This window comes from Triturus cristatus, chromosome 4_1 (genome assembly GCF_964204655.1).
Source record: "Triturus cristatus chromosome 4_1, aTriCri1.1, whole genome shotgun sequence".
NCBI classification, from domain to species: Eukaryota; Metazoa; Chordata; class Amphibia; order Caudata; family Salamandridae; genus Triturus; species Triturus cristatus.
In genome coordinates this window covers 1,143,730,530-1,143,749,243 of record NC_140585.1, presented here as the reverse complement: position 1 = coordinate 1,143,749,243, position 18,714 = coordinate 1,143,730,530, and the positions used below count along the sequence as shown (strand labels likewise).

Here is an 18,714-nt window from a genome sequence, read left to right as displayed (position 1 = left end):
TCTGTCCTCATGCAAGTAATTCATAGCCCTGTTACCAGGGAATATTCTTACCCCCTCGCATTCAGTGTAGACACTTAGACGCTTGTACACGCACGCACAGTCAGTATAGAATAGATCTTGTCCGAGAGTCCTTCTTTTGTGGATAACATAGTTCTTTAAACATAGGATGTTAGATATGATTTGGGACTAGGTTGACTTGACCCCCCAGACTTTTTGTCTCCACATGTAGAGCTAAATGTCAAGTCCCCTTCACCCCCTAGTTGCACGTCAATTACACGTCATACTGCTGCGCGCGCATCTATGCCAAGTATTATCTTATAGATCCACCTATGTGTGACATCATAACCAATTATGTTCCTTCTTACTCCTTATTACACCCATTTTCGGTTACGCAGGTAAAACGTCAATTTCCTTATCAATTGTTACGCCTACTGCATTCGCTTCATTGTAATGTATGTACTATAAAAGTTACTTCTTGTCAATAAAGTATGTACTTCACTTCCTGAACCCCCGTGATGATGGAACTTGGAGCATCCGATTATAATCGATTATTGGAATAAAGCCCATTCCGAACCTCTAATACCACGGATTCTGCCTCTCATTTTACTGAGCTATTTTATTATGATTATGTATCAAATTCAGTCCAGGTAAAGGAATTTTATTTACCACAGTAGAACAAATCTTTAGGTGCAGGTGGCGGATAGTCTTCTCTTCCTTAGAAGGATGAGGAGGAGCAAAGACAGGCAACGTGGTATTCTGGCCTAACATGATATTCTGGCCTACATAAAAAGGCGTTACAACCTTCAGAAAGGAGGAAGGAACAGTTGTAGGAAGCTGGACTTCTTTGCAGATGTCCCCCCCATTTGCTGCCTCTCACTCCAAGGGACCCCCACAAAACCTACAGACAGACTGCCACTGCAACCTGGTGAAAGGTTGCAAGCACTTCTGAAAATACAACATTGCACCCTACCTGTGTACAATGCCCATATACTGCATGTACTATATGTAAGTCACCCCTACAGCAGGCCTTAAGAGCCCTCAGGCAGGGTGCATTATGATACATTTGAGGATATAGCTCCATGAGCAAATATGCCCCTGTGATCTCTAGTTCACTTCCTAGATGTTGCACGTGAACAAGGAAGCCACCTTAAGCATTTGTACTGGGCACTGGACCTTACAAGTTCCCCAGCTACACAATGGCTTTACTGAAACCTATGGTGTTTGGTATCGAACACCCTGTCTTAATAAATCTGTACTGTTGCCAGTACAAGATTTATTATGCCAGGCACTCAGAAGGCACTTAAGAGGTGCCCCCTGAAAAAAGTACCACTATCTGGTGTGCTGGCTAACATCCTACAACCACAGACTAGTTTCGGATCCCATGCAGGTGAAAGCCAACGTTGTCAGAGGCCAGTACCAATGCCTACTCCGTAAGGAAGGTGTTCATACCTCCTCCAGCAGGATGGCTAGTGATTTAGCATATCAAGGCCAGGGGCTTCAAAGCCCCTGCCACCTTTGATATGCGACCACTTGCTCCACCAAACCTGGGATTATGCCACACCCTGCCCTGTTACCCAGGTGTCACTGGAACAAGCGGGAAATTATTTATGCAAGTAGGCGTGTAGCACCACCAGTCAATTCACACCCCTAAAGTGGGCTGCCTGATGTGCTCCATGAAAGAACGGTTCCATCATCTTGTTTTTGGTGGAATTAGGAAAACCGGGACATGGTTATGCCCACTCCCACATGAAGTGGTCATATAGGGGGTGTAGTCAACCCAGGGGTAAATAGCCCATTAGTTACTACCCTTCACTCCCTTAAACACCCCTATATTTAGATGCAAGTGTCCCACTGACACCGGGAACTCCGTTTCAAGTAAATGAAGAAGAAAAAGGACAAAGAAGGGACGAAGAGGCGAGAACTGTGGACTTGGAATCAAACCCTGTCTGCCTGCTCCTGTCCCGACAATTGCAAAGACCCGGCTCGTCCTGCAGCTGTGCATCTTCTGAGAGCCTGGGAGGATGCCCAGCACTGTGCCAACATCTCCATTGAAGTGGAGGAGCCACTTCCCTGCAGTCTCCAGGCACCAACTGAAAAGTCAGTTTCCCAACCTGTTGACCACTGGGTCCACCAATGCGGCAGCTACCCAGGAAGTGGTCACCGTGCTCCAGGAGGTCAGATCTATCTCCCTGCCAACTTTGAAGACGTCAGGACCCCAGGTGCCACCCTACACCAATACCCTTGGTACCGGAGCCCTTGCAGCAGCTAAGACTTGTTCAGTGTCAAGCCGGACATCAACACTGCCAAGACAGACCTACCGATGTGACACATCAGCATCAGGGAAGGCCATTGTTGAGTGGCCATGGTGTCCTGTTTTGTCCCCATTTCTAGGTCGACCTAAAAAGTGAGAGCCTCCAACACAAGTGACCCGCCAGATAAAATAACTCTGGAGCCGGGCCCCACAGCCCAAGTCCGAGCCTATCCATCGGTTCCCCCTTGCTCCAGAGACTCTCAAGAACAGAGTCTCCCATGGGTTCTGCCAGTCTGGTCCCCCAATCCCCACTTGGAGCTTTTCTTTGCAGGTACTGTTGCCCATTGAATTCAATGTGCAGCATTCGAGGATACCACTGCGAAAAGCACCTCTGCACCCAGACACCGCATGGCAGGTAAAGTTGAACTGTGAGTACTTTCTTGGACCTTCTCCCCAACTTAACCTAAATCCATAAGAACAGTCCTGTAAGTCGTTTTCAAATGACCGTATGTAGTGTTATGTTTCTCCTATAGAATAACATTACAGAATTCGAGGCTCATGCCTCAAATATGACAGCTATATTTTCTATGTTTTTGAAAAATTGCTAACACGAAAATTACTTACCTGGTCCCGAAGATCTTGGTGTTTAAAATTATATAAAAATATATGTTATTTTTTCAGAATTGGTTTGAAGTTTCTTCTTGAGTGAATCTCATTTATTGATAAGCCTGAACTGTTCACCCACACTACCACAAAAACATTTGGGATTATTCATTTAAGCCGTGTAAGCCAATAATGGCCGTCTGGACTTTCTACATAGTGTACCTCACTTTGGTACACTACATAGAAAGCAGGCTTCCTACACCGGTCCTCACAACCAGTTTGTCTGGATAAAAAGTTGTGCAAGGAGAGTACGTGCAGTTCGCGGACTCTCCTAGCCGATGTTATAGACACCAGAAAAGGCATTTTGGTGGTGAGTTGGCAAATTGGGCAGCTGTGCAGGGGCTCGAAAGGTGTGTACATGAGAAAGAACAGGTTGAGATCCCATTGGAGCATGATGGTCTAGGAGGGAACAGATGTTGAAGTCCCGTAAGAAACAGAGACACAACAGGTGACTTACATAAAGGTTTGTCCAGAAAATGCAAGAAGGCTTATTTGGCCGACATATAACCTTTAACAGTGGCCAGAGCCGAGCCCTGTTGGTCCAGAGAAAAAACAAACAACAAAACTTGAGAGGGTGCAGAAAGAGGGTTAATGTTCTTGGATGCACACCAGGTCACAAATGTGTCCCAACCACAGGTGTAAAGTGTCTTGGTGGAGGAACATTTGGCTGCAAGAATGACATCAGACTATGGGAGGAAGGTCGAAAACTGTCAAATGCTGCCCGTCGCTCAATCTCCATGCATGAAGGCAGAGGGTACACAGGTTTGGTGCCGGAGCCTACCCTGTTGCTGCAACATAATATCTTACCAAGGGGGCAGCCTGATCAGAGGACTCATGCTCAGGAGTTCAAAACAATTACCTCAGTGCCCAATCCGGAGCCTCAAGGATGACTTGGGCCTGGTAATTCCTGATATTCTTGAGAACTCTGGGCAGGAGTGGTATCGACTGAAAGGCGTACAGAGGCATCGGCTCCACACGAGAAGCAAAATGTCTCAGTGCAAGAGCCACCATGGAAACTTCTGAGCACAGAACTATGGACATTGTGTGTTCTCGGCAGTGGTGAGCAGATCTAACCAAGGCTCTCCCCAGTCTTGAAGGGAGACCTTGCACCTCCTCCGGATGGAGACGCACTTCATGACTCACTAGGCCTCGGCCGAGTTAGTTCACCCTGGGTTGAGAGAGCACCCCAGGTGTTGAACCAACCAAGAAATGCCCGGACACTCCAGTCCTGCCCAGAAACGTAGGGCCACTTGACAAATGGTCCACAACCCCACCCTGCCCTGTTTATTGCAGTAGCGCGTGCCAATGGTGTTGTCTGAACACCTGCAGCAGCCTTCTCTTGAGCAAAAGTAAAAAGGCTTTCAATGCCAACTGGATCGCCTTAATCTCCAACAAGTTGACATGGAGTCTGGACTTTGCCGGAGACCAGTCCTCTGATCTCAGTTTCTCCCGGGTTGCCGCCCAAGCACAGGAGTGACGCATCGGTCACCACAGTCAGCTGTGGTTGGGGAAGGGAGTGGAGTTTTCTGCGGACTCAATCGCAGTTCCCACCTAGAACTTCAGGCCCCACTACAGACGCAGGGTCAAAAATGATTTGCATATGGCTGGGGTCAAAGTGGAATGGCATGGGGAGCAAAAAAACAATGGATTTAGGCCCAGACTCTGTACTCTGGTAAATATATGACATTGAGCTGCATTCGGGCCATCAATTGTTCTTTTTGCATTTGTCACCCCCACATATGCCAACGGACATGTGCCATTAGAAAGATACAGGAAGCCATGAGTCCCAACAGCTTTAAAGTCAGACTCACCAAAATCCAGGCTAGAGGGTGAAACATCGGAATCATAGCCTGACTATCCTGGACTCATTGTTCAGGAGAATAGGCCTGAAACTGCACTGTGTACTGAACAGCTCAGATGAAAGGGAGTGTCCGAGGGGGGAGTCGGGTATGAATTTGGCACATTGATAGTGAACCCCAGAAAATGCAGGAGGTCCACCATAGTCTGAAGGTGGGAGAGGACTGCCTGGGCGAATTTGCCTTCAACAGCCAATCAAGGTAGGGAAAGACTGGAAACCCTAACCTCTGCACGTGTGCTGCAACCACTGCCACCACCCTGGTGAACACTCGAGGGGTGCTGGTAAGGCCAAAGGCTTATGGATTTAACCCAGATCTTTTGACTCGGAGAGAATGTTTGCATTGTCAGCATTCCGTCCATCATTTGTTTGCTGTAACACGCAAGGCCAAAGGCAGCACATCAAACTGAAAGTGCTTTCGGCCCACCATGAACCGCAGGTAACATCTGTGGGCCGGCAGGACGTGGATGATGGTAGTGTTAGAGTTGCAGGACACATTTCCAAATGGCTCGAGGATTCAGGGCAGACAACATCTGAGCTAAGGTGAGCATCTTGAACTACTTTCTTCAGGAAGAAGTTGAAATGACGCAGGCCTAGAATAGGACAGAGGCCTCTGTCCTTTTTTGGGCACCAGAAAGTAGGGGCAATAACTACTTCAACCTTCTTTTGATGCAGACGCCTTCTCAATGCCTCCTTTGGCCAAAAGGCCAAAACCTCTAGACAGAGCAAAGCGACATGGTCCTACATCAGCTTGCCCTAAGTGGGTGGAAGGGGTGGGGTTATTTCTAGAAAGGCGAAGGAGCAGCCCCTCTGGACGATTTGTAAAACTCACTTGTCTGATGTTATCGACTGCCAGTAGGGCAGGTGATGGTGGATCCTGTCCCACACTGGGTGACCGTGCTGGTATATGGACATTAGAAGGAAACCTTTCTCTTCAGCTCTCTCACTTCAACAAGGACGTCACGATGGAACGGCTCCACACGCCACTCCGCATGAAATCATCAGAGCCCTAAGAAGACCTTGTTGGCGTGCGGACGTCAGTTCCACCCATTTTTTCCGTGCCTTGTATCGAACTGGTGAACCGACATTTTCACAAGTATACACATTATACAAGGCATTCAAAACTAGAAATTCTTCATCATAGACATTTCCTAGTGCCAAGCATCACATGATTTTTATAATAAATCACATAAGATATGCATTGATTATTTTTCGCTATAAGCATACCAGCAACACTGAGGTGGCTGGGTCAGTGACGAATCCTCAGGCAGATACTGTATCCACCAGAAAAAGTGTTACCGAACGTAAGAAACTTGTTCTTCTGATGGATACATCTGCCAGTGGATTCCTCACCTTTTGAATTGAATCTCCAAGCAGTCCCACTTGGGACAGAGGGTGCCTACCTGCCTATACCAACAAATCCTGCAGCACAGGACATGCAAAATGGCTGTCCCTCCTCCTGTCCAAATCTTAAACAACAGTGCTTTCCAAAGTTGTGGAGGGAGGCCCAAGTTGCCGCCTTGCAGATGTCTACCAAGTGGGACACCTCTATCTAAAGCCAAAGAAGAAGACTTAGCCCTGGTAGAATGAGCTCAAATACCTTCAAGAGGCTCCTTCTTGGCCAAGGCATAGCAGATCTTGAAACAGAGGATGATCCACCTGGATAGCATTCTCATGTGGACCGCCTTGTCCTTCATCTTGCCCACACAGCCGCTGAAAAGTTGGTCATCCAACCTGAAGTCCTTAGTTCTATCCAGGTAGAAGCTGACCGCCCTCTTAGGGTCCAGGCAATGAAGTCTCTCCTCCTCCTTGGGAGGGGGAGGGTAGAAAGGGGGTAAGGTGATGGACTTTCCCAAGTGGAAAGGAGTGACCACCTTAGCCAGGAAAGCAGCTCTGGTCATAAGAACCATCTTATCTGCATGGAAAGATGTAAATGGAGGCTTGATGCGAAGAGTTGCAAGACATTCACCCTCCTTGCGACCAAAAATATAGTTTTAAACGCTAGGAACCTTAATGGAGAACTAGGCAATGGTTCAAAGGGTAAACCCATCAAAAAAGTGAGAACCAAATTTAAATCCCACTGAGGCAGAATAAAAGGAGCGGGAGGAAACTTATTTGTGAGATCTTTAATGAATCTCATAACTATGGGAGACTTGAATAACCAGGGTTGATCTGGTAAACAGAGTAAAGCCGACAAGGCAGACAAGTAGCCTTTAACCGTGGCTACTGCACAACCCTGTTGTGCTAGGGAAAGAGAAAAACTCAGAATATCAGACAAATGGGTCTGCAAAGGATCAATCGCTCTCTCTCTACACTATTTAACAAACTTGCCCACCTACCAGAATAGACCGATTTGGTGGAGTGTTTCCTAGCCGATAATATAACGTCCATTACAACTGATGGGGGAAAAAAAGGAACTCAGTTTGCCACATTCAATCTCCAGGCATGAAGGTGCAGGCTCTGGAGGTGGGAGTGTTGAACCTGCCCCTGCAAGAGGAGGTCTGCCCTGAGAAGGAGAGGGAGGCGGAGTGTGCAATGAGAGGTAAAGGAGGTCTGTGTACCACACCCTTCTCGGCCAAGGGCGATCAATTTAACTTGGTCATGGCGAATCTTCCCCAGAACTCAAGGAATCAAGGGTATGGGAGGAAAAGCGTAAAGAAGCTGTGAGCTCCAATCTAACTGAAACAAGCCCCCCAAAGCTAACAGAGTCTGATACTGGAGACTACACAACAACAGGCAGTGCACATTTTCATAAGAGGCAAACAGGTCCAACTGAGGAAACCCCCACCATCCTGAATATGCAAAGGACAACCTCTGGATGGAGATGCCACTCGTGATTGGTCGAATACTGAAGACTGAGACTCTTCACATGCACATTCAGCTCCAAGGCCAGATTGGTGATCACACAAATCTGATGGTCCCTGAGCCCAGGACCAGAGTCGCAGAGCCTCTCTGCAAAAAAGATACGACCAGACTCCTCCCGGTTTGCTGATGTACCACATCACAGTAGTGTTGTCCGTTAGGACTTGAACCGACTGATCACGAAGGGAGAGAAGAACGGCCTTGAGAGCCAAACGTATCGCCCACAATTCCAGAAGATTGATGTGAAATCTGGAGACCAAAGGCCTTTTGACCTCCAGATCCCCCAGATGAGCTCCCCACAATAGAGTGGAGGCATCCGTTATCACTGTGGCTACCGGAGAGGGAGGTTGAAACCACTTCCCCCGAGACAGGATGCCTAGAACACTCCACTATAACAGCTCTGCTGCAGTGTCTCTGGAGATTCTGACCACCGCTTCGAGATCTCAGTTGTGTTGAAACCACTGTCTGCGGAGACACCACTGGAGGGCCCTCATATGTCAGCGTGCATGGTTGACCAACAGTATGCAGGAAGCGAACAAACATAGCAGGTGCAAGACCTTCAGGACTGGAACAGCAGCTCCATTCTAAAAAAGTGGGATCATAGCCTGGATGTCTTGAATCTTCTGTTGAGGCGGGAAGGCACTACTTACAGTAGTGTCCAGTACTGCCCCTATAAACAGGTTGTGCTGAGAGGGCAACATATGAGATTTGGGTACATTTATCGAAAACCCTAAGTTGAACAACAGTTGTGCTGTTACTTGCAAGTGATGAAGCACCATCTATGAGACTTCGCTTTGAGCAGCCAATCGTCCAAATAGGGGAAAAAGGAACCCTGATCGGAGATGTGCTGCCACCATCATCTTTGTGAAGACCTGAGGTGCGGAAGTAAGTTCGAACGGAAGGACCACAAACCGGTAGTGTTGAGACCCCACCATAAAAGGAAGATACTTCTGATGTGACTTCAGGATGAGAATCTGAAAATACGCATCCTGTAAATCGATTTGACACCATCCAGTCTTGCTTCTGCAGCGCAATGAAGGACCTGAGCCAGGGTCAACATTTTGAATTTCTCCTGTTTGAGGTAAAAATTCTAAAACCTGATGTCTAGGATTGGCCTCAAGCGACCATTCTTCTTGAGAATCAGGAAGTACCGGGAGTAGCATCCTTGACCCCTTTCCTGCACCTGAACCAACTCATCGCATCTTTTTGAAATAATGACAGAACCTCCTGCTGGAGAAGCAGAAGGTGCTCTTTCAAGCACAAACCCCGACGGGGAGGTAAAGGAGGGAGAAACTCCCGGAAGGGTAGGGAGTACCCGTTCTCTACGATGCTCAACACCCTGAGATCTGTAGTAACCGACCTCCAATGCTGTAAAAAACAGGACACCCGTCCTCCTACGGGAGAAGCATGCTCTAGGATGGGGGAGCTAGAGTGGCTTTCCTGCCGCACCAGTTGGAGTGGCAGTAGGAGGAGGAGGAGGAGGAGGAGACTTGCTATTGTGCTGCACCCCACAGAGGACCTTTACCCTTTCCCCTGCAAGATCCGTAAAGGTTATTTGCTTGCTGTTGCAGCTGCTGCCTGGCACAAAAGGACAAGGTCCTGCAAAAAACCACAAAACTTGCGAAAACCTAAGCCGCTGGATTGAAACTGGAGAACCAAAGACCTTGCTATGGCTCTCCACTGTCTTTAAAGTGCTGCATCGCCAAGTCAGCTTTGGCCCCAAACAGGGGAGATCTGTCGAAAGGCAGATCTAACAAGGTGGCTTGGACATCAGGGGAAAACCCTGAATCCTATAAACAAGCGTGCCTCCTGGTATCCACAGACGATCCCATCGCCATGGCAACCGAATCAGCAGTGTCCAGACCTGACCTGGCGGGCTGCAGCTTGGGCATCTGTTGGTACCTCCAAAAAATATCCTTGAATGTGTAGTGTGTAGGGGTACTGCTCAAGAATTTCTGGATCCAGTCCGACAACCTGGGGATAATTGTAAGGTAAGGAATCTGAGGCAAGAAGTCCTGATCAGATAATGTTTTTTATCCACTAGAAACTTCAGGAATGTTTGATGTTTCGCCGCAATTGTGATAGAAAAATAGGTGCATTGAGGTCTACCGCACACATCAAGTCTTCGCAATGTAGTTAAGCGTAGATCAACTGGACTGCAAGCATCTTGAATTTCTTCATTTTAATCTATTTGTTGGCTACTCCAAGGCTGAGAATGAGTCTGTATTTGCTCTTTGGTGCCTTTCTTTATATCAGAAAGAAACAGGAATAAATTATTTCCTTTTTTTGCATTTGTAATGTGATTTTCACCTCTTGCTGTAGTTTCTGGTAGAAATGATTCTTCTATAGGGGTGCAGAAGAAGAGATTGCCACCATTGTGCACAATATTCGGCACCCATCGTTGAAACTATTTGACACTTGAAGAGGTTTCCCGATGCTTCTCCCTACTGGCATGAAAGGCAACATTAGGAGTGAGTCACTGCTTTCCTGCTGGAGGTTTCCTTACAGCCGCAAACGGTTGGTGGCCTCCATTTTTCTTGAATGGCGCTGCAGTCGGTATTGTTGCCTTGGCTGGTGTTATTGCTGAGGCCAAAGAGGGGCTTCAATTACGTGTTGAGTATGCAAAGGGTCCTGTTATCTGAAATGCTTCTGGAATCCTTGATCCTGTCTAATCCAACAGCTTTCCGTGTCTCAACTCCAAATTCATCCTGTGAATTTATTTTTCTGCCTAGGATTCAAAGAGAGTGTTTTCTGACATGAGTAGATTGAGAATCAAATGCACCTTTCAAGTTTTAAACCGGTCAGATGCAGCCAGGAGTATTGACTCATTGCTAAACCATGACAATAACTGTGTGTAGCCATACTGCTTATTTAGTGTGATGCCAACATCCCTTCAGCATTAATTCATTAAAGTTCTGTCTCCAGTCGCTGGGATGGTCCACAGCGAATCTCTGTAGGGAGTCCCAAATAGGTTGGCTAAACCACCCAAGGACAGCAGTTGCACTTGTTGTTTTCTTTGAGGTATCTGATGCACCCCTCACTTTGCGCCACACAGAATCCAGGCATTTGGTCTCTTTGTCCAGATGAACCATCAACAAAGGTGCAGTGGCATTATTTTCTTGCTGCAGAGAGAATGACGGAATCTGTGGGAGGATCAACTTTGAGAAACAGAGGCGCTGGTTCAGGTGGTCTGCGTTTCTTTGAAAGATGTGCAGGGACAGCCTATGCTGATGCCTGACATACGTAGAGGTCCATGGCATGCCCCAGAAGCCTGGCACTAATAAAAACCTTAGACAGGGTGCAGACGTTTGAAGTGTTTTGATAATGACAGAGGTCTATACCAGTATCAAATGCATATAAAGCTTAGTTGCACTTCTGGCAAGGACTTCATGGAAGGTGCTTATTTCATCTAATGTGGATATTCTGGCTGGAGTAGAGTCCAACAGTGTAAGTGAACGTCCGCCAGTGGAGAATGACAAAGCAGAGGAAGTTTTGGGAGTCTGACTGATAGAAGTAAAGAAAGATTTTTGTCAAGTGGCAGAGGGTCACATCTGTTGTATATTATCTTCCACTAGAACATCTCCTTTCAGGACAGTGATGTGATCTCTGTATGTAAGGAGAGAAAAGACCTACTTGCATAGGAGCTCACTGAATCCTTATGAACTGGAGCAATTAGCAGGTCGCTGAGAGAAGGAGGAAGCGCAGCTGAACGAAAAAGGCATCGGAGATGACATTATCTGTAGGTGGTAGAATGACTCCTTGGAGGAGTTTGTGTACACTAAAGAAGACAAATTAGTGAGCACAATCACAGAGGAGACTTCTCTGGGGAGCACACCTTGGAGCATTCAGAGTTAGAGACTGAAGGCAGTTTAATGGACGCAAGTTTCCTAATCCAAGAGGAAGACTCAATGATGTACTAGATGTCGTGTGATTCAATGGCATACCCATTGAATGTTTTCTGCCATCTCAATCTGCCCTCGAAATTGATCTCAACATTGATCTGGAGTGACAATGACTCTCTGAACCTCCATCTGGAGGAGTCCACAGAGATTCTGGTCAGAGCTAAGGCAGAAGGAACCCTTTCTCCAGGCTCCCAGACAGGGATTCCTGGCATTGCCATCGAATTAGCTCAGCTTAGTTCTTCATGACATTTTCTGTCAGAACGTGCACTTGCGTGGAAGAAGAGTATCTGAAAGGCCAATGATACACAGATAATGTGGGTCAGTTTTATATTTTTTTTTGCCACAAAATGGGTACTTGTCAAAAAGAGAAGGTGATCAGATTGAAAAAGAAAAAAACATTTTTGTCAGAAAAAGCTAAAAAAAAAAATCACTGACTCAAAAGGAGTTGAATCAAGTCAAGAATTGAAGTTTTTGAAAGATTTTTCCTAAGAGATAACCAAAAGTATAGCTTTTTGCTCCAGGATCCTGTTGCCAACAGTAAAAAAAGAATTACTGGTGCAGCTGTCACTGACAGGGCGTTATGGGATTCTAGCGGATTGTCAGTTTTCCAGTCTCTCTATGATGCAACCTACTCACCTACATTGTCCTGCTTTTCTCTCTTTTCCTCTTAAAAAAAGGTTTATGGAATACTTTTTTCATGAAATATTTTTTATCTTGCCACTTTTATAACTGTAGAGACAGTTTTGATGTGTGTCATCGTTTTAGGAGAAAATATGAACATTTACTAATGTGGTCTGCATTAGGAAGTAGTTCTACAATTGCATTTATTTGACAAATTTTCTTGAAAGTGTGAAAATGTACATTTGTAAAGTGTGCTCTGGGATCCTGCACAAGAGTTCAGTGCTTATGATAATCAATGGAGATTCCTTGAAGGAAAACCTTAAACTCTTTTAGCCAGTCAAATTATTGCAAGCCTTGAGAAATTCTTTGACGCAAGGCTTTAAATCTTTGTGGAAGCAGGAATGGTCTGCTGGTACGATGCCGAAAAAAAGCAATCTAAAATGACCTAAGAGAGGAGTTATGGGTAAATCCGTCCCACACAACCAGCATGATAGCTGCATTAAAAGGTCAGTATCTGTGCATCAGTTACAGCTCATCTGTTCTGCCATTTAGAGAAATGTTTCAGAAATTCTCTGACAAAGATTTTAAAAAGCATTTGATCCAAGAAAGACAACTGGAGACTGTAGCAGCTCAGTGTTGTGTTCCGTCACTTCTGGTCTGCACCAAATGAATGAATTTCTGCTGATCTTGAACTACATTTTTGCACATCATTGCAACTTGACAAACAATCCCATCAGACCTTGTCTATAAAAATCGATTATTTATCTAATCACCAAGTACTGTCAATGGAAAGTCACTTTAATAATAAAGCCACGTTGAGATGTGTATGGAAGCATGTGTTTCGAACCATGTTTAAACTTACGGACTTTTCTGCAGAAAGCAAAGGAAACCTGTGACCCTTCTCCCACAACCCATTCCTTTACTAAGAACTCTAAGCAGAATTGGGGGCACGTTTCATAAGAAACCTCCATCACCCAGGTAGTGGTACAATGTTTAACACGGAAGAGGGCCTGGCATACCTACGGATGTCAGGCTGTAATGAGACCAGACTAAAGTGTTAGAACAATAATTAGTGGCAGAAGGCATGTATGATTATCCTTTATGCTCTACAGAAATACTCCCCATACAAAGGTTCTCATGTACCATGCATCAGCATCTTACTTGGTTCTGGCTTGAACACAGGTTATGCTCAACTTTGCCCTTCATGCACATCAGTCAACCTTTTACCTGATCTCTACAAGTGTCTTCTACTACTACCAGGCTCAACCATGTATCCCACCTCCCACCATTAAATGAAGTCTGAACTGAATATCACTTCCCTCGAAGCACTATCTAGTAATACGACTTTTATCATGTCAAAGTCTCTCAAGAAAGGCATTAGCACCATGAAAAACACGATTGGTTAAGGCACCGACTTGGAGGCCCAACCTAATCATCGCATTTGACAATTGCTTTCACTTTAGGTGTAATGCCAAAGTCCCTGATGGAATTTATTTCAATGAATAGCTTTTGTACATGCTAAAATAGCAGTTTAACATGAGCATTGTTAACTGAGATTTTCCAATGAATACAACCCAAACCATTGAACAGATATTTGTGCACTCAAAAGACACTGAAGGTAGAGTGTTATAAATAGGAAAGAAAGCAGATACCTTTTGTTTTGGTGCAACTCTTGCAAACACTTGTATGTGTGGTATAAGTCGTTGAAGTAATTTAGTGTTCACTTCTTGTAAGTGGTTGAGGCCTTCACCAGTAATGCACAAGTGGTGACACCCAGTGAACTCCTTCACAGAATCTGGTATAAGAGGTAGGGCAACGCGATCATCAATGGAATGCCACTGCCATTCAGAATCTGCAAGCATAAATGAAAAAGTGACACCAGTAGAACAAGTACGGAAACCAAGAAGTCATGTGGTGAACAATTCTTCCACTTAAATAGGTGTGGTTCCATCACAAGTTACACTGCTATGTAAGCAATCACACTGTTGAAAAGCTATAATGTTGACAGACTGCCTCTAGATGAGCTGTTTGCACTACTCTGCAATTGTGCAAACTGGGTTAATCCTTTTAAACATGGAAGGTCTGTCCATAATGCAAGTAAGATTACATGAAGCCTTAGCCTTGTTGTAGCAAATTGCCTGAAAGGTAAAGATTTGACCACATTTCTGCCACTGCAGAGAACCAAACTTCAATCCTGACTTCGGAGAATCCTGATATAATTGCGAGAGACACCACTATACATGGCCCCACGTGTAGGACGCCTGATCTACCTTGGATGTCTTTAGGTGGGAGAATGAGTGGAAGTTGAGAGAGACTTGGAAAGAAAGAGGAGCAGATAATGGCACCAAATATTACCAAACAGACTTTATCCCGGCCCACAGCCTATTGCATAAATGAATTCATAAAATCATGCTTGGCAAAACTGACAGTGTCTCTATGGTAGTTACCAGATTTTCATGAATGCTTACAATTTTGAAAGCATACAAAAGTATTCTGCTAATAAACCTGTAGGATCAGTCCTCTACCTATGGTTTGCATTCAGAAGATGATACATTTTGCACTGGCAGAAGTAAAACAAAATCCAAACATTGGAGAAAAGCAATCTAAAGCACAAAAACCTAAGTAGGTTATGGAATATACGCTACTTACCAGTATGCATCTGTTCTTGGCATGTAGAGCTGCAGATCTACACACTTGTGCATAGATCACCATCTGGTGTTGGGCCCGGATGTTTGCAGTTGTTTTTCCTCTTGGAAAGTCTTTGGAAGTCACGAGGTCGGTGACTCCTCCTTTGGATCGTATTAAGCATGGGCTTCGGCTCCATCCTCAGATTGTTTTTCGCCAACAGGGAAAGATGGAGCGTAGCAATAACAGTAAAGATGCCCATGTGTGTTGTATCTAAATAAGATAAACTGGAACAGAGAAAGGTAGCCGGGGAAGCGGGTGGGCGTGTGTAGATCTGCAGCTCTACATGCCAAGAACAGATGCATACTGGTAAGTAGCATATTCCGTTCGAGGCATATGAGCTGCAGATTACACACTTGTGCATAGATTATATAGCAGTACCCACCCTTGGCGGCGACCACCTGTATCTGTTGCAGTGGTTTGAAATAATGTTTTGAGTACAGCCTGGCCCACACTAGCTTGTTGCTTAGTTTGCACATCTACACAATAGTGTTTAGTGAAAGTGTGCGGTGTTGACCATGTAGCTGCTCTGCAGATATCTAATGGGATATTCCCTAAAAATGCCATTGAGGCCCCTATTTTACGTGTAGAGTGGGCTTTAGGGGGAACGGATAGCGTTCGTTTTGCTTTGTGGTAGCAAATCTGAATGCATTTAACAATCCACCTAGCTATTCCCGACTTGGAGATGGGGTTGCCCTTGTGTAGTGGAGAGAAAGAGACAAACAGCTGTTTGGTCTTACGGAAAGGTTGTGTTCTCTGTATGTAGTAGAGTAAGACTCTTTTGAGTGTGTGTAGAGCTCTTTCTGCAACGGTTTGTGGTTGCGAGCAGAAAACTGATAGTTCTACTGCTTGGTTTATGTGAAAGGGAGAAATGACTTTAGGGAGGCATTTTGGGTTGGTACGGAGAACAACCTTGTTATGGTGCATTTGTAGAAAAGGTTCTTGAATGGTAAGTGCTTGTATCTCACTGACCCTTCTGAGGGAAGTGATGGCTACAAGAAAAGCGGTTTTCCATGTTAGGAATTGGAGTTCACATTTGTGCAGAGGTTCGAAGGGAGGCCCCATTAGTCTGTTGAGAACGATGTTTAGGTTCCACACAGGTGAGGGTGGCAGTCTGGGTGGAATTATTCTTTTAAGGCCTTCCATGAAGGCTTTAATGGCAGGTACTCTAAAAAGTGATAGATGTTGCCTGTTTTGCAGATAAGCTGCTATGGCTGTGAAGTGCAGTCTAATAGACGTATAGGCTAGATTACATCTTTGCAGGTGTAGTAAATAGCCTATGATGTGTTGAATGGACACATCTAGGGGATTGATGGTATTGTTGTGACAGTAGACAACAAAACGTTTCCACTTGGCGGCGTAGCACGCTCTAGTGGTGGGTCGCCTAGCTTCTTTGATGACGTTCATACAGTCAGGAGGAAGATTGAGGTAACCGAATTCTAGGATTTCAGGAGCCAGATCGCTAGGTTGAGCTGAGCTGGGTTCGGGTGTCTGATCTCTTCATGGTTCTGGGTAAAGAGGTGTGGAGAGAGGTGTAACTTTTGGTGCGGTACTACAGATAATTCCAGCAGTGTGGTGTACCACGGTTGTCTGGCCCAAGTTGGAGCTACTAGTATGAGAGTGAGGGAGTGTTGTTGTAGTTTGCACACCACTAATGGAATGAGTGGGAGAGGCGGAAAAGCATACACAAATCTGCCTGACCAGTTCATCCATATCGCATTGCCTTTGGACAATGGGTGTAGAAATCTGGCGGCGAAGCTTGGGCATTTGGCGTTTTCGTGGGTGGGGAAGAGGTCTATCTGTGGATGCCCCCACAGTTGAAAGTACAGGTGAAGAACCTGTGGGTGTAGTTCCCACTCGTGGATCTGTTGTGTCTGTCTGCTGAGTAGATCGGCTATAGTGTTTTGGACTCCTGGGACAGGTTGTGCCAGGAGAAAGATTTTCTGGGGTATGGCCTATCTCCATATGCTCTGTGCTAGCTGAGAGAGCTGTGGAGAGTGTGTGCCGCCTTGTTTTTGTATTTAGTACATGGCTGTCATGTCTGTGCGGACTAGGACTGCCTTGCCTGAAATCTGTGTTTGGAAGGATTTCAGGGCTAAGAATATAGCTAGTAACTCCAGATGGTTGATGTGGAGTAACTTTTGTTGAGGTGTTCATCTCCCCTGCATGGTGTGATGCAATAGGTGAGCTCCCCAGCCGGAGAGCGATACGTCCGTTGTCAGTATTATCTGAGGAACCGAGTCCAGGAACAGTCGCCCTTTGGAAAGGTTTTTGGTGGACCACCACTGCAGAGAGCGATGGGTACGACCGTCTACCAACACCAGCTCTGTTAATTGATTTAGGGCCTGGTTCCATTGGCGCGCTAAGCACTCTTGGAGAGGACGCATCTGGAGTCTTGCGCGAGGTACTATTGAATATGCAAGAGGCCATCATCCCGATTAGTTGCATAAACACTTGAGCTGGAAGAGTGTTGTGCTGTAAATTTTGCGCGTAGAGCCTGAATGCTTGTGATCCTGGCCGGACTGGGGTAGGCTAGAGCTTTTGAGGTGTCTATGGTGGCACCGAGGTATTGTTTTACGTGGGACGGTTGCAGATGGGACTTTGCGTGGTTTACCGTGAAGCCCAGTTGGTGAAGTAGCTGGATAGTGGCATGCGTGTGTTGTACAGACTGGTTGTATGAACTGGCTTTTATTAGCCAGTCATCTAGGTATGGGAAAACATGGATGTGTTGTCTCCTGAGGTGTGCTGCCACGACTGCTAGGCACTTGGTGAATACTCGTGGTGCTGTTGCGACTCCGAATGGGAGTACTTTGAATTAGTAGTGTTGGTTGTCCACTACAAATCTGAGGAACTTCCTGTGAGCGTGGTGTACAGGAATGTGGAAATAAGCGTCTTTTAGGTCTAAAGTTGTCAGGAAGTCGTTTTGGGAGAGCAGGGGAAGTACCGGCTGAAGTGTTACCATGTGAAAATGGTCTGAGTGTATGTATGTGTTTAGTGGCCGGAGGTCTAGGATGTAGAGTCTCGTCCCTTTTTGGTATGAGAAAATATAGGGAGTAAAACCCCAGATTGCGTTGGTTGGTAGGCACGTGTTCTATCGCCCCTTTTTGTAGGAGGGCGATTACCTCCTGCTTTAGTAATGCTAGATGTTCCTGTGACATTGGGCGTTGTCTGGGTGGAATGTTTGGGGGGGTAGACATTAGTTCTAGGCAGTAGCCTGATCAAATTATTTGTGTCACCCATTTGTCTGTGGTGATGGTAGCCCAGACATGAAGGAAAATTTGTAGTCTGCCCCCGAGTGGGATGGTCTGGGGGGAGTGGAGGGAAGTCATTGGGTAGGTGTGGAGGCAGAGCCGGCGGTGTTTGTCTTGCCTCTGCCTTTATTATTGTTGCCCCTGTAGCCGCCTCTTTGGTAACCCCTTGTGAAGGTGTATTGGGTAGGTGCTTTATATGACGTGGAAGCGGTATCAGAGGAGTAGCCTCTGGATGTGCTCCGAAAGGAGGAATGGCGAAAGGAACGCCTGGGAGGGTGTGATTGTAAGGCTCCCATAGATTTCGCTGTGTCGTGTCTTTATTCATTTTTTCTAGGGCCTCATCCACTTTTGGGCCGAACAGATGTTCCTGGTCAAAGGGATGGTTCAGGATGGAAGTTTGCACTTCTGGTTTAAATCCTGAGATCCTGAGCCAGGCATGGCGACTTAGGACGACGCTAGTATTGATGGCTCAGGAGGTGGTGTCTGCTGCATCTAGGGCACAACGGATGGGGGTATTCGTGATGGTTTTGCCCTCTTGAATTAACTCGTTTGCCCTATTTTTGTATTTATCAGGGAGGTGTTGAATTATGGCTTCTAGTTCGTCATAATGGGCCCGGTCATATC

The 18,714-nt window shown here is 45.9% G+C and overlaps 1 protein-coding gene across 2 annotated transcripts in view; it reads right to left on the bottom strand.

The window, feature by feature from the left end:
• The window catches only part of ATP13A1 (ATPase 13A1), a 412,373-nt gene that overhangs the window by 144,219 nt on the left and 249,440 nt on the right, over positions 1–18,714 (bottom strand). For both annotated transcript variants that reach the window (XM_085654252.1, XM_085654251.1), the window contains exon 18: positions 13,807–14,006. In XM_085654252.1, the coding sequence (XP_085510378.1) occupies positions 13,807–14,006 (200 nt within the window). The remainder of the gene's footprint in view (positions 1–13,806; positions 14,007–18,714) is intronic.